Source organism: Lonchura striata, chromosome 2 (assembly GCF_050655825.1).
Source record: "Lonchura striata isolate lonStrDom1 chromosome 2, ASM5065582v1, whole genome shotgun sequence".
Taxonomy (NCBI): domain Eukaryota; kingdom Metazoa; phylum Chordata; class Aves; order Passeriformes; family Estrildidae; genus Lonchura; species Lonchura striata.
This window is the reverse complement of record NC_140704.1, coordinates 27,274,594-27,301,901: the sequence shown is the minus strand read 5'-3', so window position 1 is coordinate 27,301,901 and position 27,308 is coordinate 27,274,594. Positions and strand designations below refer to the sequence as shown.

Sequence of the window (27,308 nt, the reverse complement as noted above, 5' to 3'; positions counted from 1 at the left end):
TCATGGTGCTGGTAGTCACTGCATATAGGGCTTTTTATATGTTCATTGGGCATTGCTTTCTGATAAATTTGTAAGTCACTGTTTCACTAAACCACATCAAAGTCATCTTTTGGTTTGTCAACAGCTTGCTTCCTATCTCTGCCTACCCTCCAACAAATCACACGTAACACTCTTAGAAGAGTGGGAGAAAAAATACTTTGATGTGATTCAATTACTGAAAAGCTATATTCCAAAAGATTCCCAAAGCTAGGGAAATTTGGCTATAACTAATTAGTGTTTTGCATATTTATGAGAGAAGAGCTCATTACAGAGCTTACATTATAAATTGTTGTTTATGTACTTTTTCCTTAACAGTCTGAAGTCACTTAATATCTATCATGCATTGAAACTCCTTTTGAAGCTCTCTGAACTCTATGCCTCAGAAGGTTTTTTTGTCTCCTGTTCCATTACATCACAGTGTTTCCAAGACACAATATCCTTCACCATAGTATACTTTACCATTAGGGGGCACAACTTGCATTAGTATATTTAACCCATCTGATTACTGAGCTGAACACTATCATTGAGTGGGGCTACGTATGAGCTATGCTGTAGAACAACGCTTCCCTGGGATGGATACCGAGTTTAAACAGCCCCTGAATCAAGCAGGGCATTTAAGAGGAAGCTGAGCTATTTTCAGATGTCTGTGTTTTCCTGACATCCCACTCTGTCTGTCATCATATGGAAGGTCAGCTACGGCCCCATGGTGATGTTTGGTACTTGCTGCTCTCTTCTCTTGCTCAACAGCTGCTCCTATACCTGTCAGTGGTACCTAACAACATCAAGCAAAAGCTTCCATCTGCATTCATTTTATTTAGTTGCAATCTATTTGGTTTCCTTCATTGGCTTTTCCCTTTCTACATATACAGGAACTCCAGGAATTTGATATCATTATTCTAAGAATTACCAGCCAGTAGCTATTTCCTTTTTTTTGGTTTACTAATGATTTAAGATAAACTTACCATGTCTCCTTTACTCACAAAACTGAACAGGTAGTATATCATAAAAAGGTTATGTAGAAAAAACAGGCTCATGTTCTTCTTTGGCAAATAACACTTAATATTTGAGACAACCCATTTTGCTGCTTCCTCTCCTCTACATGTAACTTAGATGACCAACAAATCAAGAAACCTATAGCACTGCTATTTAAATCAGCTATTTAAATAATTTAATTTAGGAAAAAAGATAACTTTACTACTCATTCTGCCAGTGTAACTTTTCAATATGATTATTGAAATATCAGGGAAGCTGAGTAGATCAGGTTAATGGCCATGTACATTAATCACATTTTGGTTCCAAGTATGGCTAATACATGAAGAATGGTTAAAAAGTGGCTAGCATCAAAATGTATATAAAACTATTTCAAATAGAAATATTTTATATTTTTTATAAAAGAAATAAACTGATTTTACAGGGCAGACAAAAAAATCAGACAGTTATTACAGATATTTTATCAAAACAATACTGAGTCTCTAGAGGTGTCCTTCTGAGTTGAGGTCAAGGGGAAAACTCCCTGTGTAAGAAAAGCTCAGGAAAATCCCTGGATTTCTGGAAAGTATCAGTGAAGAAAAAGAAGAAGAGATGGAGAAGGTATTCTAATCTGAACGAGGATCACTAACAGAAATCAGCATAAGGCTAAAGCATGTGTCAATAGTAAATGGTCTGAGACTCAGATGAAGAATTTCTCAGCTGAAATCTCTGACATTTGTACCCCCACTATAATACTTGCTTGGCCTGGAGGGTGTGGAAATTGAACTCACTACTAGAATGTTAAAGAACTTATCCGGAAAATGTGAATAATAATACTTTCAATGTCAGGATGGAGCTCTATGCATGAAAAGATTTATATAAGTGCTAAGTGCTGTCATTGTTATTACATTCAGTGAGTACAGAAGACTTTAAAAGCATTAACTTTTCTAGCACAGAACATCACCCGTTTTTTCTTAAGCCAGAAAAAAAGACATAAAATGAGTGTAGTTATTACAAGAAATTGTCTGGTTTTAAGTTCTGATGCTTATTTTTTGTTTCTAGAAAAAGTAAATAACAATCAACAGCATGAATTTTATGATATATGCCAGTTTATAATATGCAGCAACCTATAAATATAGGAAAAACAGTTTTACTTCATAGAAACTTGGTTTTGTCAGGAAATTATTTAATTGGAAAAATGCTTTGAGAGCAATCAAAAAGCAATATATAAAAAAGGTGTCTGATATGGTACAATGAATAGAGAATGGAGTCAATTTTTAAAATATAATGTAATAAGGAAGTAACTACATCATCCAGTAGGATCAAATGAAATTGATGTCTCTATTTGTCCTTCTCAGAAGGACAGCACCTGCTTTCCAAGGAAGACCACATTCTAATGGAATTTAAGTGGTGGTCTGTAATCTCTCTGTGAAAAATGTTCATCTGAAGTTAGGTAAGTTCTTTTACGTGAATGTACTTCCATTTTTAGGCCACCTTGCATCACTTCAAGATAATTGTTAAGATTCTGATCAAGAACCACATCATTAGGTGTAGAAACTTTTGGATATTTATCTTCTGATTTTTGATTTCTAAAAAGTATCATGTATCATTAATGTCCTGTCTTGCACCTAGAATTCAAACTTTACTCAATGGACAGTGGAAGTTTCACACATAATATTCTCTTCATCCAAGAACAGCAATCATTCATATGACCTAGTAACATCACATTTTCAGACATGGTGAGCATTGTCTCTACATATAATCCATTATTTCTCTTGAAAATCTTTATTTCATTGGGAAAAATAAAAGGCAGAATTTTCTCTCATATATTTAAAACTTTAATTACAGAAGGATCGCTACTGATATTGCCCAACATGTTGAAGTACTTTCTCTGAACAGAATTGTCACTAATACAGTATTTAAATTTACAAAGTGATTTCCACATGAATGGGATTGTTCCAAGCTGAAAACATTTTTAATACCATAAGCAAACAAGAGATGAATGCACAAAATGAACTGTTTAAGAGAGGTTTATGTACCCCCTTGTGCATTGTACTTGGAAATGAAGTCCTTAAACTCAGAGGCAGAGGATTCTCTGTGGATTAGAAGAGAGACATGCAGTCCTTTCAGCAGCATCCTTTTATACAAAATTTGGCAATAACACCCTGTTTGCTTCAGCAAATGACTTCATGCTTTGTCCTTTTAATCCAATTTCCACCATAATATAGACTGAAGTGCTGTGAAAATACTAGAAGAGGATGCCTGGAAATTTATTGCATTAGAAATCTAACCCAGGTAGTAATCCAATGCTACAGAGCACATTTCTCATTAACTGAGATGTCTGACCCACAGATGGCTTTATAAAAACCAGCATTCTGCACTAGCTATGACTGGAAATAATCCTCACACATCAAGACATGACTCAACAAGGCAGGTAAGAGGCTAAGTCTGACAAGAAAAGGAACAGTCACTCTACTGAAAGCTACCATTGATTGTAGCTACCCTAATTGATTGTAACACTCATCCCAAGTTGAATAGCTCAGATTTGTAGGTTATTACAGCATTAGGTACTTTGCTGGTGCAGCCCATGAGAATATAAGCCCCCATATTCAGCAAGAGCTCTGTCATTCGGTACTGTCTCTTCTCAGGTGAAAGCACCACATGTACCTTAAACAGCCACTCCACACTAGGCAGGAGACTATTCAGAAAAACCTTATTCAGAGTTTACCATCACAGAAAACAGTAATTTCCTAGACAATGAATATTGCTACTTTTGTCTTTTATTTCTTGAAGTGATTCTTTCCTGAAAAGGACAGATGCTTACAGATGCCAGCAGCTTGCCATGTATGTGTCCTGGCCAGAAAACCAGCATTCCCATGTTCTCCTTGTAGAAAGCCTGGGTCCATTTGTGTCACAAAGGCAGCACAAGGCTGCAGCTCATTACTTGTGAATATGATATCAGGGATTTAAATTAAAAAATAGAAACCAAACAGTCTTTAAGAAACCTGAACATGATGGAAGCATGCCACTAAGATATTCCCATCACAACAGTGCCACATACCTTTTTATCATAGCCTTTTTAATCATAGTTTTATCAAACAAGTATCTATTCATAGAGATGTCTGTCTTTAACATGTTTTGGGCAGAAGAAGAAAAAATAAAATGGTGTATACCCATATTAAAAATTTCTATAATTTGTGAAGCAAACATTTTCTTAATATAGTTTCTTTCAAATTTGTCAGTATTACACTCTTCTTCACAGAAATGTAAATTTGTTCCTTAATAATTTCTGTAATTTTTCACAAAATATAAGGGCTTGTCTATAAAGCACATTTCAAAGTTAGGCTGGTGGAAGGAAAAAAAATATGTGCAGGAAAGAGAAAGAATACCCAAAAACCCCAGAAAATACATTCCTTGGGAATATTCTTTCCAATGTGATTTGAACTGCATTTTTCCTGCACTGGATCTCAGTAACAAGCAAATCTTATTGCTTAATGAAAAGGATTTGTATCCCTGACCTATGTAAAAATACAGGCTGTTTCTGTGAGTCTCTTTTTCCTGTAGTTTCTCTGAGTAACTGAGGTGACAGCTAAGATTTTTATTTTGTCTGAATAGTTCATTAAATGCAACACAGACCTTCCCTACTCCTTGGGTAAAGTCCCAAACATATTTTTTCTTTTTCATTTTCATTTTCATTTTCATTTTCCATTTTCATTTTCATTTTCAAGGTTTTATACACTGAGACAGAGAATAAAAGGGATTTTTTTTCCATGCCCAATTGGTTGTTTTGAGCAGATAACTAGACAAAAGCTGATGAAAATAATGTCTCAATGTTGCTCCCCTTTCCACCCACAAACTGCTTTCTTTATATGTGTAGACCTTCATACTTAGGTTACTTTCAGCACCTTCAGGTTTGTTTCCTTTTAGCTTTCACAGCCTGCATCACAGAACTATCATCTTTTAACCAGGAAAGTTCCTGGAGATGCTTAGGATGACACTTAAAATCATAGTATAATTTCCTTTAGAAGCTCTTCTAAACTTACAAGCTCTTCTAAGCTTCTTCTAAGCTTACAAGCTCTTCTTTCTTTGTTGCTGTTCTTCATCTACTTCCTTGAAAGAACATCTTCTCTTGGTAAAAGAATAAGGTAGACATAGCAGCTTTCCACCTATAGGTATGTTCAAGGTAGGGGACTGAGTAGATTTCCCTAGAAAGGAAATTTCTGGCAGTTTTTTTGCTTTTTTAAGATTCAGATTCATAATTTTTCCTCTAATCTTACATTTAAGAGTACTAACATGAAGAAACTGAAACAGGCACCAGTCTCCCTGTTTCTCTCTAAAGAAGTAAGAAGTATCCAGCCACCACCCATATGGACACAGTGACATATTTCTGCTATCACTTACAGAAGCCAGATATTAAAATATTTTAGAACTCCCATCATATTAATGTTTCATCACTCAGAAAAATTTCTTAGGTTGCATAGGAATGAGGCCTATAGTCATGATATATATCATGAGATATGTAGCAAAGGGATTTCCATGAGATGTGCCACATCCAGCCCCTCTGATCACTGAGGACTAGCTGGAAAGCAAAGGTGTTTATTTTATGCCAAATTTCTATACTTGTAATGCAACAGATTCTAACAGTGATAACAGAAGCTTTTGTCTCAAGTGTTAAGAGATTTCCTTAGGAGTGCAGCAGGTTGTGATCATATTTGTATCAACTGAGATAATTTTTCTAACTACTTCTATACATAAAATCATCTTGCTTTCACCACACCAGATGCATGTGCCCTACTAATCCAAAAAATATTAAATGCATAATTGAATTTCATCTGAAATTTCATTCCTTAGGGCATATGATTTCATAACCCATGGCAGGAAAGGATGAGAAGAGTCAATTAATAACAAAATGCCTGTCCAAACAAATGAAAGGCCAGACCTCCTCAAAAGCTTGCCTTGTGCTTTCTACATTAATGTAGAAATAAAAATATAAAAAATAAAGCCCTTCAAAATCAAGCAGTAAATACTCTGCAATTAACAAGTTTTTTTACTCTCTGAGAGGCATTTTCAAGGATATGTTACTTAAGAAACTTTCACTTCAGAAAGCTGTAGGTGTGTATCTCTCCTGAACATGTCACTGAAATACCTTTTTCAAATGCAAGACTGGCTGATTTGCTGAAATTTCTAAGCCACACACTTACAGGTAAATGGAATGCTGGTCATGAAAAGACCAATATGACCTCACTTCTGACACATGACAGCCTTCCTTAATAAAGTTATTTGGTGCCAGAAGAGGTGAAATGGGCTCCTCCGAAAACATTCTGAAGATGCTGGAATACAAAAGCCACCACCAGTCAATTGAAGTTTAACAGATTTTATGATTCTGGAGTTTGCTTGCCTCAGAAGGATTGATGTATGTTTGAAAAGAGTGAGGTACTAGGAGTCAGTGTGTCTGCTCCATCTGTATGCAGGCATCACATTTGCTCTGCAAAGTAGACAGGATCCTTCCATGATCCTTCCATGGCTCTGGAAGGGATGAAGACAACCAAGGACTTCTCAGGACAAAGCACAAATAGCTGACTAATAATGAAATCTGATGTCTGAAGATACCGAGTTTACCACAATGAGAAAAGCCTCTGCTATGTGCAACTATACATCTTGGTAGCCAAATGCAGTTTTTGTCTGATGAACTTTTCCTACACTACCTATAACACAATATTTTGAAAGATGCATTGCGAATGCAAATTTGCCAGCATGGTTCTTCATAGCCAAAAGCCAAATGGATGTGCTGGCCTAAATAAGTGCCTGATTTCCAAGGGCAGGATCCCACACTTTGATACAGCCATACTGCAACTCCTTATTTCTGAACCACAAAGCAGTGGAACCTACCAGTTAAAGCAGGTTCTAATCCTGCATGTAGGCAGCTGTTTGGATTGAAGTACTGTGTTATTTTGAGCCTTCTGACATGGCTGACCAGAGTTCAGTGTACATAAAAAGTATAATGTTAAAAAAGTTTCATAAGACCCAAACAAAGCATAACCAAAGGTATTCAATTCATTTCAATGCAGTTGGATATAGAACCACTGTTGATTTTAATGACTGTGACTCCAATTCTTCTTTGCTTTGAGCTCTCTAAAAAGTTGGAAATTTGCTTTCATGAGATGCATTTCATGGACAGTAGAAGGAATTCCTAGAATATAACTCATCATCCTTATGTCTCACATTGATTTTAGGATGCAACAATGCAAAAATTCCCTAATACATATGCTACAACCATTCTGGCAAGAACAGTTGGCAAGCTGTTCTACAGAGTATAATCTAAGAGTAAATTGCACTCTGTCTGCAAATAATCACAAAAGGTAAAAAATCAGAGTCAGTTGGAACTGGAAATGTTAACAGAAAGAATTAAAATTGAAATTGCAAGTTGCTTTCAAGCTACTGATCATGCAGTATTAAACAAGCTTTTCTGTCTTATCATAGCAATTAATTTTTGTTTCACATTAATGACATTCTTATCATGCAAGAGATATTAATGCAATTTGACAACAGCAAATACCATAAGATCACTTAGCTTATCCATGTCACTTGTGGGGACAAATTCACAGCTTTACATTAAAGACCTCCTAAACATACTAACTGCTTCTAAAATGGACTGCTTCTGTGATTTTGTCATAGAAAGATTCATTCTCACATTGTCCTTTAATATCTGATTTCTAAAGAAAACAATTATCACATTTCTAGGCAGAAGTTCTAAACCAAAACACTGGGTATAGCCCACAAAATTATATTTTGATGCTTCTCATTAAATACATGACCTTACTAAATCTCCCATCTTATTTCATCATCAATGTGATGTGATACTAATTAGTGATTAAAGTTAAATGTATTGCTGTAAGAAAACACTTGGAATTCAAAGTAAAATTCTCACATACATCAGAAAGAGCAAGACTTAATTTCAGCTTTCTGCTTGTTTGCAAAAAGCTGTGATGGATGCCTTGGATCTTTTGTGATGGGACTGGCCCCAAAAAAGCAATGTCACTTTCGACCAGGTACCTTGGAGTGCACCTCTCTCAGATGACTGCAAAGCTGCAGCTGGAATTAGGGAGGTAGTAGCCATAAATGTGGGAGTTGCTGCTGCAGGACTTGGGAAAAGAGCATTATCAAAGAAAGCACAAAACTTACACCACTCACCCTTCAACAGATTAGAGAAATATGGGATATGACATTTAAAGTACTACAAATCAAATGGGCATAAAAGATTTTCAGCAGAGCTGAAAATGTGGTGAGATACCATAGTATTTATAAGAACTGTAGTATTTGTGTATAAAATGCTTCATTACAAGTGTATTTTGAATTCTAAATTATTATATTGTATTCTTATTAACCCAATTACTTCACTATGTACATATATAAACATAATTATATACTGTGATATGTACCTCTCTACTACTACTGCATTTACTGCTCAGGCTAATTTCAACTAAATAGAAAGCTCATTCAAATACACTCAGCATACACATATTTTGTATTTTTTTTCCCAGACTACATTACTATTGTACAAAACAATAGTACTAGAAATATCCTAAGTTTTCTGTACAAATAAAATGGGCAAAATAAATTGACACTAAACACGTCATAGTTTTCTAATGTCTTCTAAATAAATATGGAGGATTAGTAGGAAGTTTTCTGTAAGCCCGTTTTAACTTTGACTTGACCTTCATTGTTTTTTTTTTTAAAGTTTTCGCATTCATACATATATGCCCATTGAAGACAGGGTTAAACTTGTCCAAAGCGTTTTAATAAAATACTGAAGACCTCCTTTAATTTATGGCATATATATTTTCAAGAAGGAAAATGCTGATATTATCTTGGTTATAAGCTTGCTGCTGAAATGATTCAGATATTCTTTTCCTTTCGCACAGTATCAGTATAAAGCTTTTCTTTGCATGCAATGAATTATAGTTGACACTTCAAACCTATTCTATCAGTATCTTCTAGTTCAGAAAAATGAGAAAACATAAATATTTATTCTATGTATACAGAAGAGACACAAGCCTCTGATAAAAATGATCCCTTATGGAGTGATGAATAATTGTTACATGTGTCACACTTAGAACAGTAAAGGGCAAAAAATTTGCCACTTTTTAATATGAGGATTTGAGGTTATTGTGCAAATAAAAATGCAGTCATTTTATCATAGTGAGCTGATAAGTGTTTAGGCCCAGTGATTTTTGATGACATTCACTTCATGACTCTATGGATGATGAAGCTGCTTGATTCAGATCCTTCGTCTGATTTGATAAAGCCTATTAATGAAGTGCTTTAACTGTGGAAAAATATTTATACAAACAACCTTCTATTTTCCTGGTTGATATGTCCTAGCTTAAGCTTAAGCTTAAGTTCACTGATTAATAAGACAAGGAATTAATTTGTTCCATTCTGTGATCACTGTCTTGATTCTTCTTTCTATTACTAACTTAAGTTTCTACATTATGTAGAGGAGTAGAGGCTATTATAACCTGCTCACTAATAAACACTGTAGGAAAAGAATGCAAAATTTCCAGATGTTTAAAATAATATTATAAACCTTATGATCAGCCTTTCCTTAAAAAAAAAAAAAAAAAAAAAAAAAGATTTCTCCTATTAAGTCCAAACTCCAGCCAAAATGCAGTAAAATGCAGTACAGTGCAGTAAAAAGAACTAAAACAATGTTTGTTTTGTTGTTTTTGGTTTTGATTTTTTTTTAATCTGTACTGTCTGCTTTTATACAAAAAATAAAGCTCCTTGAGGTAATTATTTCCTTTTTTTTTCATCTTTTTGATTCAGTGATTTTAATCATATACCCCTGACTGCAATACTGAAATCCATTCATGATACAAATTATGGAGCTAAAAACAAATACCCAAAATTACAAGTTCTTGGGGTAAGATTGCCACAAGAAAAGTATACCATTTAACTGCACAGAATTATTTGCTAATTTGTGTTATGGAAGCTTCGCAGATCATAACGCTGAGACCCTGTGCTTATTAAATTCAATATACATTGATCTAAATGAAAATAAAGTAATATTGATCCAGTAAATAAAGAATAAGCAAGTTCTAAAGCTATAATACTCTGGAAAATTGGTTAAGACATATTCTCAAAGTGCTATGTTTGTATTAAACAGTGAACTAGAAATCACAATTCATAGATGCTAACTTAGCTGAAAAAAAACCAATCTGGAACCACAGCGCATCTGCAATACTGCATGTGAAAAGTTTTAATTTTTGGCACAATTTCCTGGCTTCATGACTACACATGGGCATTGGCAGGTTAACTTGTGACACAAAAAAGTAAGGAACTACCATGGATAACAGCAAATATTTCTCTAGTCCAGTTTCTTGCCACATACAATGGTGCCACAGAAGACTGCATGATGAAGGCAAGAAGAAATCAAATTTACTCATATTAGTTTCCAAAATGCAGTATTATTATATACAAGTACTTTAGAGATAAATAAATTCCACCTGAAACACTTAGTATCATATGAAGAATCCAGAAAACATAGGCTTTAGGAATAGTATTTCAAAGAACACACCAGGCTCTTCCACCTTTTCATTTTAGATAAAATAATTGAAATAAATGTTGATTTCAAATTTTCTCTGAGTTCTTAGTGCTTTTGCATGAGATCCTGAGGCAGGGATGGAGGGATCAAATGTATTTCTGTCCATGGCATAGGAGAGATCTTGCAGTCATGCTTGAAGTTGAGAAGGAAGTTTCCTCCACTTCATCTTTCCTACAGTAACAGGGTAATTTGATTTATTTTTTTGTAAGGTTTTAATGTGCTTCCCTTTTTTTAGTATCTTGGTGCCTCTGCAGACACTAAAAGCTTTCTCAAGTAACACCATGCCTTCAAAATTGGGTTATTTTTACTTTGCTGCTTATCAGGCTACCATATGAAAAATGGTGACTTTAGGATTACCTACACACTGAACAAAATCATCATCTTTGTCTCTTCCCATTTCAAGTATCACCCTTGAAACAACAAAGAGACTGTTAAAACAAGCAACATTTTGCAGAAAAAAAACATCCAAAAGTTTGCACAGCATGCACACACACATGCACAAATTATATTCTGAAGGTGAATCCATCTTTAAATGCTGACTTACTGATATCTTTTTCCCAGAGCTAAATATATAAATAAGAACTGTCAGAAAATGAGAATAAAAATAAGCATCTAAAATGTCTTAAAAATCTCTGCTTCTTCCCTTATGTTCTCCTACTTCATGCACTTAGTGTATTGTCTTCCATTTTGAGCATTGTATCTCCCAGATTCAGAGATATATTAAAGCAACTACAACTTTATTTTGATTAATTTTTTACACTTCTGTGATAGGTATTTTCTAAAGGCCTCTGTTTATGCTCCTGAACTCTGGACATTTATTTTCATAATATACATGTGACCCTCTGTGACCAATATTGGATTAACTGAGTTTATCAATAGCTAATGGACAAAAAGTCTACTGAAAATTTGGAGGAAACTGTAGGCAAGTACAATCAAAGGATTGGAAAATATACAGGGAATGGTTCTATTTTCAGTTGTACATATTTAAGGCAACTTTCTCCACTGGCAGCTCATTTTGGAATTTTGATTATAGGTCTCCCAAAGATTAGAAGCTACTACTTGAATGTTTTTCTGCTTTCAGATAAAATTCTCTATAATCCTAGATTTTAACCCTGAATCATGGAATTATGGAATCATTTAAGTGGAAAAAATCTCTAAGATCCCTAAGCCCAACCATTGCCCTGCCAACACCAAGTTCACCAGTAAGTTCAAGTCTTTTAAATATCTCCAGGGATGGTACTAATTTACAACCCTGAGGAACCTTTCTTTCAATACATTTTTTTCTAACACCCTATCAAAACCTCCCCTGGCACAACTTGAGGCCACTTCTGGTCCTGTCCCTTGTTATCTGTGAGAAGAGACCTACCCCCACCTCAGTGCAGCCTCCTTTCAGGTGGTTGTAGAGAGTGTTAAGGTCTGCCCAAGCTTCCTTTTCTCCAGACTAAACACCCTCAACTCCTTTGCTGCTGCTCCCAAGACTTGTGCTCCAGACCCTTTCCAATTCTGTTGCCTTCTCTGGACACTCTCCAGCACCACAGTGTCTTACTTGTACTGAAAGGCCCAAAGCTGGACACAGGACTCGAGCTGTGGCCTCACCAGTGTCAAGTACAGGGGGACAGTCACTCTTCTGGTCCTGCTGGCCACAGCAGCCTTGTTAAAATCCAGGATGTCACTGTCCTTCTTGGCCACCTGGGCACTCTGTTGGCTCATATTCAACTGCTGTCACCAGCACCCTGAGACTCTTTTTTCGCTGGGCAGTTTTCCAGCCTCTCTGCACCCAGCCTGTACCATTGGACTGGGTTGTTGTGACCAAGAGCAGGACACACACAGTTCCCTGTACCTTGATGAATCCAAATCAACACTGGTAGTTTTCCAACAAGCAAAATGTGGATATGCCTCTGTCTACTGATAGTCTGAAAAGATTTCTCCTCATAACTATCACAAAAAAACTTCACAAGGATGCAAGCAGATGCACCACCACTTTGTGTGAATTTCAGTCCTTGTGGTTCTTGATACCAAATAGGAGTCTACATTTCCAGGCAAAAATTGATCCTAAACTGCAGAAACAATCAGGATTTTCATTAGTTATAATATTAGCTCTTAATTTTAGTCAATCTCCTGAACAACTCAACTATGACAAGCCTATTCTTCAAGGGTAAACTGGAATTCAGCTGTTAAATGGGAAAAAAGTGCTTCTTTTGAATGAGTAAGTACACAAGAACTGGCTATTACAGTAAATCCAGAAACACTAGTGAGTATTTTTAAGATTAATTTCTTTTTTCCAGAGCACCCAAATGATAATGCAATCTCAGTGTCAGCCCTGGACCACTGAGCTGCATGTGCTGACATTGAAGAGGGAGCTCACAGTCCATAGCTATGCATGTCCTTCACCCCCATGGACATCACTCCATGGTTTGCCAGAGCAGCCCACTGACCCAGCTCACTCATCTGCAGGTCCAGCAGGAGCAGCAGGCAGTCTGGGAACACAGACTGCCCTTCCTGCAGCAATGTGGGCGGGGTCTGGTGGCCACTGAATTGCAGAGCCCATCTCGGCCATCCCCCTAGGTTAAAGCCTCTTCCAGGTGCCCTGAGAAATCCTCTGCAAATATTTCCTTGGTAAACACTAGCAGAATCTATGGAGTTTTTGGCAAATGCCTTTAGCCAGTTAAGTCATGCAGTAGGCCTATCTCCATCTTTATTGTGTACATGCAGAGCTACAGAATAATACAAAGTAGTCATTATGAGAGGACATAGAAATATCTTGATTGACAGAAGTGTGTGCCATTTTCCTGTGAGGATTCCAACCACTTAAACAAGAATCTTTCCAGAGCAAAACACCCTAGGACTGGCTAAAGGAAAACAAGCTTTCCAAAGATACCACTCCTCATCACAGTCTAAGTCTCTCTGAATTTAATGATGTTTTCAGGAACATTTTCATTTTCTAAGTAAAACAAAGACCATATCTACAGCATAAAATATAAAATATGTAGTTCTGGGAATTCCCAGAATATTCCCAGGTCATCTAGAGATTTTGGGAGACTATGATAGCTACATAGCCATACCTAAAAATTAAAAATTAATTATAGGAAAACTGTTCACTTAAGAAGGACATAGAAGGTCAATGAAAGCTATTAAAGATAATAGTGTGTGTTAACCTACTTGGTAGCCTTTAGAAAATACATGCTTTATGTTAATACAAATTTAGTTTTAAAATACTGTAAATTCAGGTAGATTAATGTACAAATGCCTATCAGAAAAATACACACTAATAGCAAAAAAATGTACTCTAACAAATAACAAATCACTGATCCTACTGTGTTGAAATATTTAAGCAATATGAACTCTTCAGTGTCTAAATATTCTTTCCAACAGTGGGAGAAATGTAAAGTAACAATAGTTTGGCAAAGCAGCATTGGGACACTACTGGGATTGCACTGCAGTTTAGAGATAACCCCAATGCAACTGGGAAAGAAAAATCTATATAACCTATGTTATTAATGGCTACTGACTGACCTCTGCTTATCTTCACTACCTGAAGGATGACACTGGAATCTTTGACTCTGTTCATGCTTCATTATCACAAATCTAGCCCATAATAACTTAAAAGGGTTCTGATGATATTTTCAAACTATCATATTAACATAGGAAAATTCTGATATTATGTATCATCTACAAAAAGGATCACTGCTTTGTTCATGTAGTGCAGCGTGACCCCTAATATTTACACTGCATGCAATGACCAAATAATGTATAAACCTAATTTTTCACTTAAATATTACAGGTAAGAGAGAACACAATTAATCCCTCAGGAAAGAAACAGAAAAAAATAGAATATTAAGAGTGTTCCCATAATACATTGAAGAGAAAAGCTACACTTACTTTCCTCCAGGAAAGAACTTCCATTGTGTACCACACAGGCCACACAGGAAATGACAACAGTGGCTTATGTGACACTGCACCGTGCCACATCATGGATATCTCAAAGCAACAGTCAAAGCTGACCAGATAGTGCACACAGGTCCACTGAAGCTCATTGACATCAGTACAACCATCAAAATCCTCAGCAGGTGGGAAACAGCCCTAAACTTGAAATTCTTGCTATTTTCCAACCTAAAGCTCACTTAATTCTAATTTTCCAATTTTCCACTTTCTTCCTCTATTAAAAAAAAAAATATTATTTAAAGCACATCATTGAAGCTGAAAACAATGCTTTTCTTTCCTAGAATATAACAATTTGTTTAAAGCTCCATAACATTTTAAAGAGGACAAATGTAACAACATGTTCATTTGAAACTGTATTTACAAAAATTAAATATTTTTTGTAGCAAGCTGTTAAAGAAAAATAACATGTCTCATAAAATATACAGTATCTATAATTTAATTGCTTCTTTCTATCCTATCAGTTTAAAAAATTGTTTCAGATTTTTTTAAAACAGAAAAGAGTCAAGCATTATTTAAGAAGACTATTTTTTCTTTGTAGGAATGCAATTCAAACTTATACATCTTCAGAATATGAATACAAATTTGTACACAAGTGATCCTAAATGCCACTGCCTTCCTGCTTTCAATGCTGCTATTTTTTCAGAGAATATATCCACAGATCAATGATCCTTTCATGTGATCTGGAAATGCCAAAGAGTAACACCTCAGGGAAAATACTGGCTTCGCTTGAGTTAAAATATTAATTTTTACAACAGAAAGAAAGCAGGAATCCTAAAATCTTTGAGAATGACATCCAGAAAATGTATAGACCTGGCAAGTTAAAAAAAAAAAAAAGAAGGAATAGAGAACTAGTAATTGCTCACAAAGAATAATTTCAAACTAAAGACATGGTAATATTAATGAATCTCACAGATTAATAAACTGCTCATTTGGCAGCATTCACTGTAGCACATTTTGCATGTTTGGCCATTTTTTCTTACTGTTTATTAATTGCATCTACTTGGAATTTATGATCTCCAGGGTACTTATCAGTGCTTATAAAGACTGATGAATGCATCCCAGATGTTGGAGTCATGTGGAGGGTCTATCCATGCACAGGATCTGTGCTGAAATCCTGAATGTTTTCCTGCAGTGAACTTGCAGGCACTCCTGACAACAGAAATGCAGCTCACAGAGTAAATTCCAGGAGTGTCTCTCCTTTTCTCTCTATCACTGCATGAGAAAGACATTCTTATGCTGATGTGTAAGAATGTACACATGATGGGGTATTGCTTGCTGCCCTTTTCTCTATCCCGATGGAGACTTCATTATCAGATTATAACACTTAATGAACTTCACTGGTGTGATTTTCTCTGTAGTCCATGTGTATACAGGATTTCTGAATTTAATTTTTTGGGTATTGGGAGAAAAAACCTCACAACAGTTATTTTCTAAATTTTCAGCATGCTTTTAAAATCTCTTTTAGAAATATGGATGAATGTCAGGCAATAAAGGAGAAAACTGCAGGGATTTTAATGGCATCTGCTTTGCTTATTACACAATAGATATTTTTGTCATCTATATATAAAGTATCTTTGTGAAACCCTTTAAAACATGATTTCAAACCAATGAATGCCATTTTCTATTTGCCTTTAATTTCCTCTCAATAGTAAGTTCATCAGAGTGTAACAATTAACTAACTTAATTAAGCTAACTTAATTATGTTCTTTCATAGGTCAATATGTAGAGCTACTCAGATTAATAGCAGAGCTTGTAAAGTTAATCTTCTTGTATAATGCAAATGATGCCCACTCATGTATTAAATACCTTCCTGAGTAACAGATGATATAGGACAGAATGTACTTTAAAGAAGGGCAGAGACTGTGAAAAGGTTAAATAAAAAAATGTCTTGGATTTGTGAAAATTTTGAACAGATCTAATTCATTTTTTAAATTAATAATGTTCTTCTAAGAGGAACCCTCATTTCGTAAGGCCATTTACAGCTTAAATATACATAAATAAATTTTGACTTCAAAAGCAGAACTGCATGACAGCATTTTCCAGCCATCTTGCGACCTTTATATTTAGTTCTTAAGAAGCTTACATAAAACAGTCATGTGAAGAGATTAGCAGGAAAATATGAATTTCTAAGTCCAGAGCATTTACATGCTTAACTGTATTTCCCGGTTTATTTTACGGAGGAACCACTTCAGTAGTCAAAGGTATTATGTTCCTTTTCTCAGTTCATTATTAATTCACTTTTAACACAGTTAGACTCTAAGGCTCTTCAGGCATGTGGCTTACCATTTTTGTTCTGAAATATTAATGGGAACTACAGTAATAATAATAATTACTTGTAGAAGCATGAAAAGGAAAATCAAACAAATCTCCTGAGTGCCAAATGATCTGAAAAGGTGACTCAACTCCCTTGTTTTGATAAATGAGTCTGATAACTGGAAGATATCCTATGACAAGAAAAGTTGGATTATGGACCAAATCACCCATAAGTAATTTCACAAGGAATCAAATACCAGTCTTTTCTACAATGAATCTTAGATCCATAAAATACTCAAAATGCATTTCAATCCCAGGTCTGTAATCTGCTGCAACTCTTCTGCTGTCACTCAGAGAAAACAAAGAGGAGGAGTGCAATAAACATTATGTGATAAACACCTTAGAGAATGTTTACTGTGAAGGAGCATAAAGGAAAAGATGCCGGAAGTATTAAAACCACCACTGCTCAGATGCTATAAAACCAGAAAGATGTACTAAGAAATGCACTGGAGGGATCCATCCTATGTCCACCAGGATATGGATGACACAGATGATCCAATATGCTTTCTTCTCTATTAAAGTATGTCATTTTTTTGGTGCTGTTTTGTCTGTTTGCAGATCTCAGTATAGCAGCAGGTTCAGAGTACAAAATTCCAGTATCACTACTGATATAAAGGGGAATTATTTACCTATGATACAAAATAACTAATAGGTTATCACTTATGATATTTCATTAGAAAACAGACTGTTAGGTCCATACAGCATGGACATTTACAATTATTTTTCTGACTGGGGAAGTTCCTCAGAAGTTAAACAAAAAAAATTAGTGGTCAAGACTAAATATGAGTCCAACTCACCCTATGTCAGTCACTATACATATTTTTTTTTTTTAATTAGCAATGGGTCAGAAAGAATGCATTTATAGCAACAACTGTCTGACACAAATTTTCTATTAAATGCATTCAAGCCAGAAGCTACACAGAATAAAGGGAATACATGGTTAAGCCTATGAAATTTAGAAGAGAGTGCACAGGCTTTTCACAAATGCAAGCATAAGAGATGTGCATTTATACATAAAGATAGATATACAAATACATTCTTGTGTTCTCTAAGAGAGCAAATCATCTCTCTACTTCTTGATGGTGCTTATTCTTCATTATGATTATTTTCTGAAATTAATTATGTCAACGATGGACAGTCAGTCATTGAATAGTCTAATGATAGCAGATGGAAAAAATGATCACATGAGCATTATTACAAACTTTCCTATGGAATTACTTTCAATTCAATAATTTCAGAATATGTTAGACCATACTTTGCTTAAAAAGTAAAAAACCTTACTGTAATAAAATACCATAAGGACTGGACACACTGATGATGAAATTTATAACTTTGAGTTTAAAAAAAAAATGTATTTTGTACTAACTTGAAATGCCAAAGAGACTTATTGGGAAAGATTTTATCCCAAGATCAAGGAAGGAGCATAAATCAAGAAAAAAAGGACAGTATCAGCTGCCAATTGTATTAACAGAAATTAAGCAACATTTCCTCCCCTCATATAGGAAATAATACAGTTAAAACTGAATTCTACAATCTTTTTAGGATGCTTGTACCATACTTAGAGCTGTGGCAGACAACTTAAGTGTGTGACACATCTTCTTCTATCAAACAAATCACCATACCTTAGCTGTACATTACTTATGGAAAAATGATATATCCAGTTACTGGAAGCACTGAATGTCTAATAGTTCAGAAACAGGTTAAAGGGTACCTATCTTAATCCTTCTTTAGCTAAGAACCACAAAGATTTGCACAGCTTTTATAGTTCGAATCCAGCACCCAAAAAGCACCACAGACACATAAGCTATTCAGGTTCATATGCTTATGAACACATGATTTATATTTTACCTTAAAGTGCTCCATGCTTTATATGTGGTTTTTTTTGGTAGGGGAAAGTAGGGGTTTGTTGGTTGTTGGATTCATTTTTATATCCAAGAGAAAGGACAGGACAGCTTTTCCTCTGTATCTGTACTGTTCTGGCAATGCAGACACTCAGAAAGATCAGTTCTGTTAGCCTCTAGGCTTACACTATTAAAACATGATTAATTAATTTGCCACAGGATTGGCAAAGGAAATTAATACACATAACTCATGTACTTCTATTTTACTTCTAATTAAACAAGAGAATATGCCTCTTATGAGACTCATAGTTAAGGGAACTGTCAAAACTAGTATTTTCTCACTTAGATAACAAACCATGGACACCATCATTCCCCACAGAATAACGGGCTGCTTATGAGAAATGGTATCAAGAAAACAAAGCCCACCCATCTTGCTCTTTAGACACATGAAAAAGGCAAAGTAAAACTGCTTCAACAACAAATCTTCACTTTCTTCAGCATCACTGTATATCCATCAAAACCCAACTTAAATACATTTACAAATGCAATTGCCAGATGCAAAGTGAAGCTGACCATAGAAAACAGAATAAGGGTCATGAAAGCTGATACACCAGCCTTTCAACCTTATTGAACAATTGCAGTGTTACTCAAGCAAGCACATTTGTACATTTAAAACATTTTAAAAGCTGTGTGTCTTAAATAATCACAACATCCAGAGAATTTCCTTTCATCCATTCATGGAAAAGAATGTGCAGTATATAGAACAAAGGGTATACTAACATAACAGTGAGGTATATGTGAATTTTGGAAGTCTTGTGGGAAAAAAATCCTATCTTAGGCATTATTATTGGAGGAAAACTGCTGAAACTATATAAACTGCTTGGAAGGTCTACCAAAATTACACTGAAATTAGGATGAGACAGGATCTATCCCCTTCCAAATGCACTGAATTCTTCTTTCAATGCCACTTTCCATATTCAATTCTTAAAAAACCACAAGAAATATATACAATATTAAGTTATCAATCACATTCTTATTTTAGGATGGACATTAATTAAAATTATTCGAACATTCAAATATATATAACTTAAATTTTAAAGAGGCTTGCACAGCTTTTGGAAAGGGACAATTAAGTATCTTTCTAACTTTAAAGTCAGTTCAGTTAATTTATAACATGAAAGGTTTCTGCATGTGAAATACACTGATGAATACACACACTCTCCTGAATCTCTAACAGATGATTCAGGACACCTGTGAAATTCACAGAAAATTCACAGCTGTCTAGATCTATACACTCAACATGCTAATTTGCTAATTATTTTTGCAGTGGCTTTTGTTGTATGCCCCATAGCTGGACACTGTCCTGATCCAACACAGAGTTAAATCTACTTTTAGAACATCAAAAGTGGCTGGGAAGAAGGGCAGCTGTAAGAGGAGTGGATGCCATTCTGCCTTCCCGTTGAGGAGAACTCAATATTCAACCATCATCTCTATTAGGAGGAATGACTAGACAAGCAAAACAAAACCTCATTTGAGTGATCAAATTATATCCCACAAATATCAACCTACTGATGACACAAGTAATTGAGTATTAGATTCAGACTGTGCTATCTAAGAGGAAAACAAATCCTAAGCTGGAAAAAAAAGTTTTGTTCAAATTAATGTGGCAGCTCGTGTGATTTTCCATACTTTCTCCTACAAGAAGTTGTACATCTTCACATTTGCAAGCCCAAGACTCTTTTTGAACACCACTTTTCACAACCTTCTCAAATTTTCTCCACCTTCCTGAAACCCTTCACTGTTAGCCACCTTGCTTTCCTTACTCTTTTCTCATATTTCTCTATGCTACAGTTGCATTTGAGCTTTTCTTTAACAACTCTCACCAATGCTGATGGTTTGAATTCAGATGAGACATAAAATACACAAATAATGCACCAGTCAGTAGTCAATCCCACATATTAACTCATTATGCAGATATTGAAAGGTGCACCAGAAGACTTCAAACAAAATTAAAAATAAAGGGGCATTAGTTTAATTCAAGCTCTGCAATCACTTTTTGGTCCTCTTTTTTTAGGGTATAATTAATAAATGTTTGTTTATCATGCTGACTTACCCATGAGTAACTTAGGTGGATTGTTTCATGGTGGGTTCTGAATTTGGAAATTCAGCATACTGGTGCTCCCCTCTCAAGGTTCCCTGCAAATCCAACCACAAAACTCTTTCTGACTCACCTCTCTCTCTTTTGTACAAACTTCAGTAAATATGACTGGAGAAAGCCTCATTCCCTTATAAACCACATGACCCCACAATCAGTAAAACAGCTTCAACATTAACTATTACTGAACTGTTTGTAAAATTTGAAAGGAGTTTTTCCATCTTTTGATTATCTGAAGTTTCCTCTCCCTAACAGCTGAGCTGCTTTTATTCCACAAAAGCAAAAACTGTATATCCATCTTCCTCTTGGTCACCTTTTACTAACTAACCATGTTTCATTCCTCCTTCTGCAGGACTTTTTCTCTCTTTTTATTTTTAAACATCATCTGTGCTCTTCATTTTAATTTCTCCAGTGGAGTGAGGTAAGTTGAAAAAGCTGAGAATTAAGAGACAGATCCCACACCTCTCCAAAGACTAGAGGTTCCTCTGCTACTCAGGAATACATAAAAAAAGTATTACTAAAAGCTTGTACTACTCTATCCTCAGGACTGCTTAGATGTGATAACCTGAATTTCTATCTTGGAATATGTAGTGATATCCCAAAATAGGTGAATCTACTTGGTCATATTTCAGGAGAAATTCTCTTAAGAATTCTCCTGGCTTCATACTCTAGACCTTCCCTCTTCTTCAGACAAAGTGACAAGACTATCAGAGAAATGAAGATATTTATCTAAAGGCTGCACTAAACTAACAAATGTCATTGTATTTCCTATGACTAGTACTTCATACTCTCCTTTGCTGTGAAAATTACAGTCAAAAGAAATCTCAGGAAAAAAACCAGCAAAGACTTGCCTTTATATACCTGGTACATGACATATTTTGAATAATAATAATACCAACTAAACTGTTTGAATAAGCCAAGATTAAGTATTAAGGCTACTACAAAGAAGGACTTACATCTCATAGGAAAGGTTAATTTAGGCATAATAACAGTTCTCTGGGAAGATGACTGCCACCATGAAATGAAGTTATGAGTCTGAATTCTACAGACAACCTCTCCTCCAGCTATAGTGTACTATGACAGGGATGCAAAGCAGGGGTAGAAAACACTGTGAGTAATTTGATACCCTATGGAACTACCTTACAAGCACCTTTGCTCACAACAACAGAAGTATGGATTTATGACTACATCACTACAACTACTACTACATCACTTTTTGAAACCAAGAGAACAAAGAAAGGTCGAATCTCAGAAAGAGTCATTCCTTCACACAAGACAGAAGTAAGACATATTGAAATTTTGTGAAGGATGTTAAAAGTTTGTATCTACCTACATACCTATGTACAGATTCTATTTCTGACTCTTCAGTGTAATGACATTTATTTACCCAGAATCTAACAGAATCTCCTGTTACTGTCATGGTGTGACAGATAGGAACAATAAAAAAAATTTCCTAATTACTGACAATAAGAAACAGTATTTAAAAAGTAGCATTTATTATGAAGTATAATTGTAGGTGCCATTAATAATAGTCCTGAGTATTACCTTGGTGTTGCATGCTGTTAATATGGGAGTATAAGACTGAGCTCTAGCTTTAAAAAGTCTCTGTTATTAGTAGCACAACACTAGGCATGAAAAACAGAGGCAAATGTATATTCCCCAACAGTTAATCTTGGAAAAAAACAGACACAGAATGTCCTACCTCTTCTGGACGTTTCTGTGCCACCGAAATCAGCTCTTCAGAGCTACTTCTTGAGGTAGAGGGTACCACGTTACCTGGGGCCTCTGAGACCACCTCATTTGACGGCTCGGAGTCCTGAGGGCAACAGACACAAACAGACCCCTCAGCAGCGTGTTGATGTGGCACGCCAAAAAAATGAGACTTTTCAGAGGATCTGTGCTTTAAGCACAGAGAGAGAAATAAAAAATACTTGAGGCCTGAAACTCTACTCTTTTTATTCTGGGCAACTTCTTTCGCCTGGGGTCAAAAACATCTGTCATATATTTTCTCTTGAAAGAGTAATATTTCTTCATTAGAGCATTTTAATACTTATTAAGTAGTTACATCATTTCAGAATTGCAAAGTTCTGAATAAGCATGGCTTTTTTACCCATACCTACCCCTGCTCCTGAACTGCAAAGAAGGGAATATTACATTTTGTCCACTTATGGCAGACGGATGCTTCTGCAAAACACCTGGAGCCATGCTAGAACAACCCCCAACAAATGTATTTTACCAGTCCTGCAAACCAATATAGCACACAATCTAGTAAAGATATTAGTAGAGTTTGCTACCTTTTAGTATTTAACATTTCAGTAAAATAAATAAAAATTCTTAAATAATTTACATTCTATTTTCCAAATTGCCTTGATTTTGTCATGCAACATGACTAAATAATTCAAAATAAAAAACACTTTAATACCTTCAGTGCTTCACACAGAGGTTTTGATAACAGCATAGATTGACACAATTTAATGCAGAGAAAAAATCCATTAGTTGGCATAATCTCTACTGTGCTTGTCGTAATGTTCATTACAGAAGGTATTTTAGATGTCATTGCTTAGCAAGCAGAGTATGTGCTTTTGATATATCACTTTCCTTCTACATTCACTAATTGCAAGGAAATCAAGATTATACTTTTGGAAACTGCAAGCTGCAGAGCTCATTATTAAGTTTTCAAATATAACAACCTGTAAGGAGTAAATTAAAATTTTGTAACTATAATATTCATCAATTGCAGTTTAGCCCATCGCATAGAAAGGGAAAAAGTGAGCACTGGTCCAACAACCATTACAGAATCACACAGAGAATCACATCTGGTGAGACCAGATACTGTAAAAGAATTAACACATGGAGGGAGTTCCCAAAGAGTATAAAGTGAAAAGAATACTTCTGTGCTTAAATATTTCTAATAAAGATTTTTTACACCTTATTCATTGCATCACCTCTCTGTGACTTAGAAAAAAGGATGCTCTGGGGCATTTTGTGACAGGAAACTTTAAACTTCAGGTTTGTTATGAGGAAAATATTTTAAGGAAAAAAACTTCTAGAAAAAATAGCTTTTAGTGAAGACTAAAGAATACCATCAATTAAAATGTTAACAGTGAAGTCTAACTGCCATTGCACTGAACTGTTTTATGGGCATAATGCTGTATCTGTGGGACAAAAGAAAAAAATGAGATATATTGGAAGAGTATCAGTCAAATATAGTGAGCTGCAGGGAGAAACATCTCTAGAATTCTGCTAAAAGTCTGATTTCCCCCATGCTATATATATATATATATATATATATATATATATATATATATGCTATATATATATATATGCCATCAAAAGGAAATTTACATCATGTTCAACCTGACAGCTGACTGGTTTCCCTGGACTTGTACAGGCAAACATCTCTCTCAAAGGCCACCTCAGTTTGGTCCCAGTGAATTATGATGATGAGAATATTTTTTCTTGCTTACTCAATTAGCCATGAGCTCACTCTGAATATAGAACAGTACTGTTTTCTCCTTGAGAAAGTTAAATCAATGCCATTTATCAGCTCAATATGTTTCCAGAAGCTCTTCTGTGCTTCTTACAAAAAGAAAAGTAACAAACACATCTACTGGAAGAAAATTATACACTTGTCTGAATCCATTGGTTCAGTGATTTTTCTCCTTAAATTCTGTTTGCATTTTGTACCTGAACAAGCTTTTGTTATGCTGCTATTACCTGTAGCCAGATAATGGTGGCAACCATTTTCAGTTACTTGCATTTTAAAGTTATAAACAGTGTTTTTCAAAAATTATCTGAGCAACTGTGATTTGGTAAGCTTACATTCATTACAGTCCTTTGTCTCAACAGGTCCATATATTCTTTTTTATATCAAATCTTGAGCATCTTCTTCTCCAGCAGTTTGGCCATCCTTCTCCTAAGAACCATCTGGCTAATTTAATACTTCTATTTTTAGAGAGATGGATGGAAACCTAATTTACTTTATTATTCAGAAACCAATCCAAGCAAATATGCCTCCATTCCCAGTTGCACTGGTTTTATTATCTCTTTTCACATTGTTAGTTGGTCAGAGCATGGTGCTAATAATGCCAAGGTCCTGGGTTTGATCCCAGTATGGGCCATTCACTTAAAGAGCTGAACCTGATGATCCTTGTGGGTCCCTTCCAATCCAGACTCTTCTGCAATCTAAATATGTAACACAGGCAATCTGTGTTGTTCTGAACTAGTTTGACAACATGTGAAATACAGCTTTCAGAAAGAGACATATTCAGTAGGTGGAATGAGATCCTTTCATGGATGATACCACAATAAAAATGCTGCAAGGTGCAAATGATAACTTTTACAGAGCTGCTTCCAGGTGTGTTATGAGTATGTGGCCAAGTTTTGGTTATACATCCTGGTACTTGTACTCTGGCAAGAAAAACAACCCAGAAGAGTATTAACATCATTTACACTTGGAAAGGCAAAAAACCACTACCACTGACTGAATCAATATTTTTACCAAGGAGCTGTTAAAAAGAAAAATATACTTCAAAAATAATTAAAACTTACTGTCCTAAAGTCACTTTATTATTTTTTACAAGGTCCTCCATGACAAAAACAATGACAATGGCATTACCATTGATCTGTCAGCCTCAGCTGTAGCAGTGATGGACATAGTGGTTTATGGACATATAATTAACACGGTAACTATTTTAGTACATGTCTTTTCTGGTGCTTAAGCCCTTCCCACTTCATTAACTCATTATTACATTTTCTACACTACACAGGAAACATCACAAATCTGCATTTTCAAGTCAGACAAATCAATACATAGCTTTATAATAAATCACAATGTTTAGTTATATTAATTAATAAATTATGGGGGAAAGCCAATACATGGTACTTTCAGCTTCCTTAAAATGTAGAAATACTTTGTGAAAATAAAAGTGCATTATAAAAAAGTAAATTCCAAATTCTCAGTAATAATTTTTTTCCTGAAAAATGCTGATTTTGATCAAAGCTCCTCAAAACATGAACCTTCTTGGACTTACAAAACCTTAAAGAGGAAATGAAATGTGTAGACATTTTGCTGTCTATGCAAGAATGATATACCTGCTTTTAACTATGGCTCATTTCCTGTGACCTAAATGTTCATGCAGTCTAAGATACCACAACTGCATAGGTTTGATCAATCTCTTTTCTGCCAAAAATAGTATTTTAATTATATGTTGTCACAAATACAGAACAAATCAGATATTCTAGTTCTGGGAAGGAGTCTGCTTACTAGTTTTTGTAGTATTCAGTTCTCTTCTTCCCTTCACTCCAATTGGTGTATTTCCTCTTTGCATCTACCATACAGGAGCACACATTGTTCTTTTAGTTTTGTGCTTTTCTGTGCAGAAGCAACACTGACACAGTATGATGAAAAATCAATAATGCATACAGAACAGATGTGGATTTTTTCTGCAATGAAAGTGATAGATTTCAAAGGGAGATGCTTATGTTTTATGCTATGCTGATATTTTGGCTTAATTCAAGAATTTCACTATTCTCACATTTTGCTTTTCAAAAACCAGACCTTCAGTTCCAGATTGAGACACATATACAGGTATGCATGGTATCTGTAAATAGGATACAGATACGTATATGCAGACATGTATAGTCTGTATTATAAATATACAGGCAAAGCACACAGTGAACATCACTGTAGCAAAATGCTGTATTTAACAATCCATGTTGCTGTCAGCAGATACTGACTTTACAAAATAGAAACCTGACATTGCTTCTTATTTTGAAGAAAATGAAAAACCAATGTATATTTTTAAACAATGGATAAAATACTTTCATAAAAAGCTCAAGAATTTCCATTTGAAACGTGATGATGGAAAAATAGTGTCTTACAATAGTGTTCACACCAGCCTAAAAGCCACTATTTTTTTCTGCTACTGCTTCTTTAGAACAAAACTAAAATAGGATTGAAACAAATCCTTTATAGATTATTTCAAGCTGACAGGTTTGAATATATTATGTTAACTCTGCATCGTTTTTCATATATCATCCTTTACCTTGGTCCAGTTGAGAATTACACAAGTCATAAATTAGCTTTAAACAAGTTTTGAATCAGCCTGGAACTAGTTTTCAAATTAAAGAGCCGTCAGTATATTACATCGTACTGTCATTTTATTACCCCAATCAATTCTGTGTGGCCTGAGGTAGAAAGAAAATGGATGCTGTCTTCATTTGCAAAGGGTTTATCTCTCACACCAGGCTGTGAAAACATGACTGCACTAATGAATTGGACGCCAAAGTTACTAACAAAGACTTCTAACAGTAACAAAGTAGAAATACTTGTCCCCCTTTAGACTTACAAAATTGAGGGGGGGAAAAAAGGCCTTTCTGAAACATGAAGACAGCTTCTTACAGTTGAAGCACTGTGGGATGAAATTAGCAAATTTGTATTGAA

At 35.1% G+C, this 27,308-nt stretch overlaps 1 protein-coding gene across 1 annotated transcript in view; it reads right to left on the bottom strand.

The window, feature by feature from the left end:
* Positions 1–27,308, bottom strand: part of PHF14 (PHD finger protein 14) — a 162,339-nt gene that overhangs the window by 12,410 nt on the left and 122,621 nt on the right. Inside the window, exon 20 of the mRNA XM_021538343.4 lies at positions 22,566–22,679. Within this exon, the coding sequence (XP_021394018.2) occupies positions 22,566–22,679 (114 nt within the window). The remainder of the gene's footprint in view (positions 1–22,565; positions 22,680–27,308) is intronic.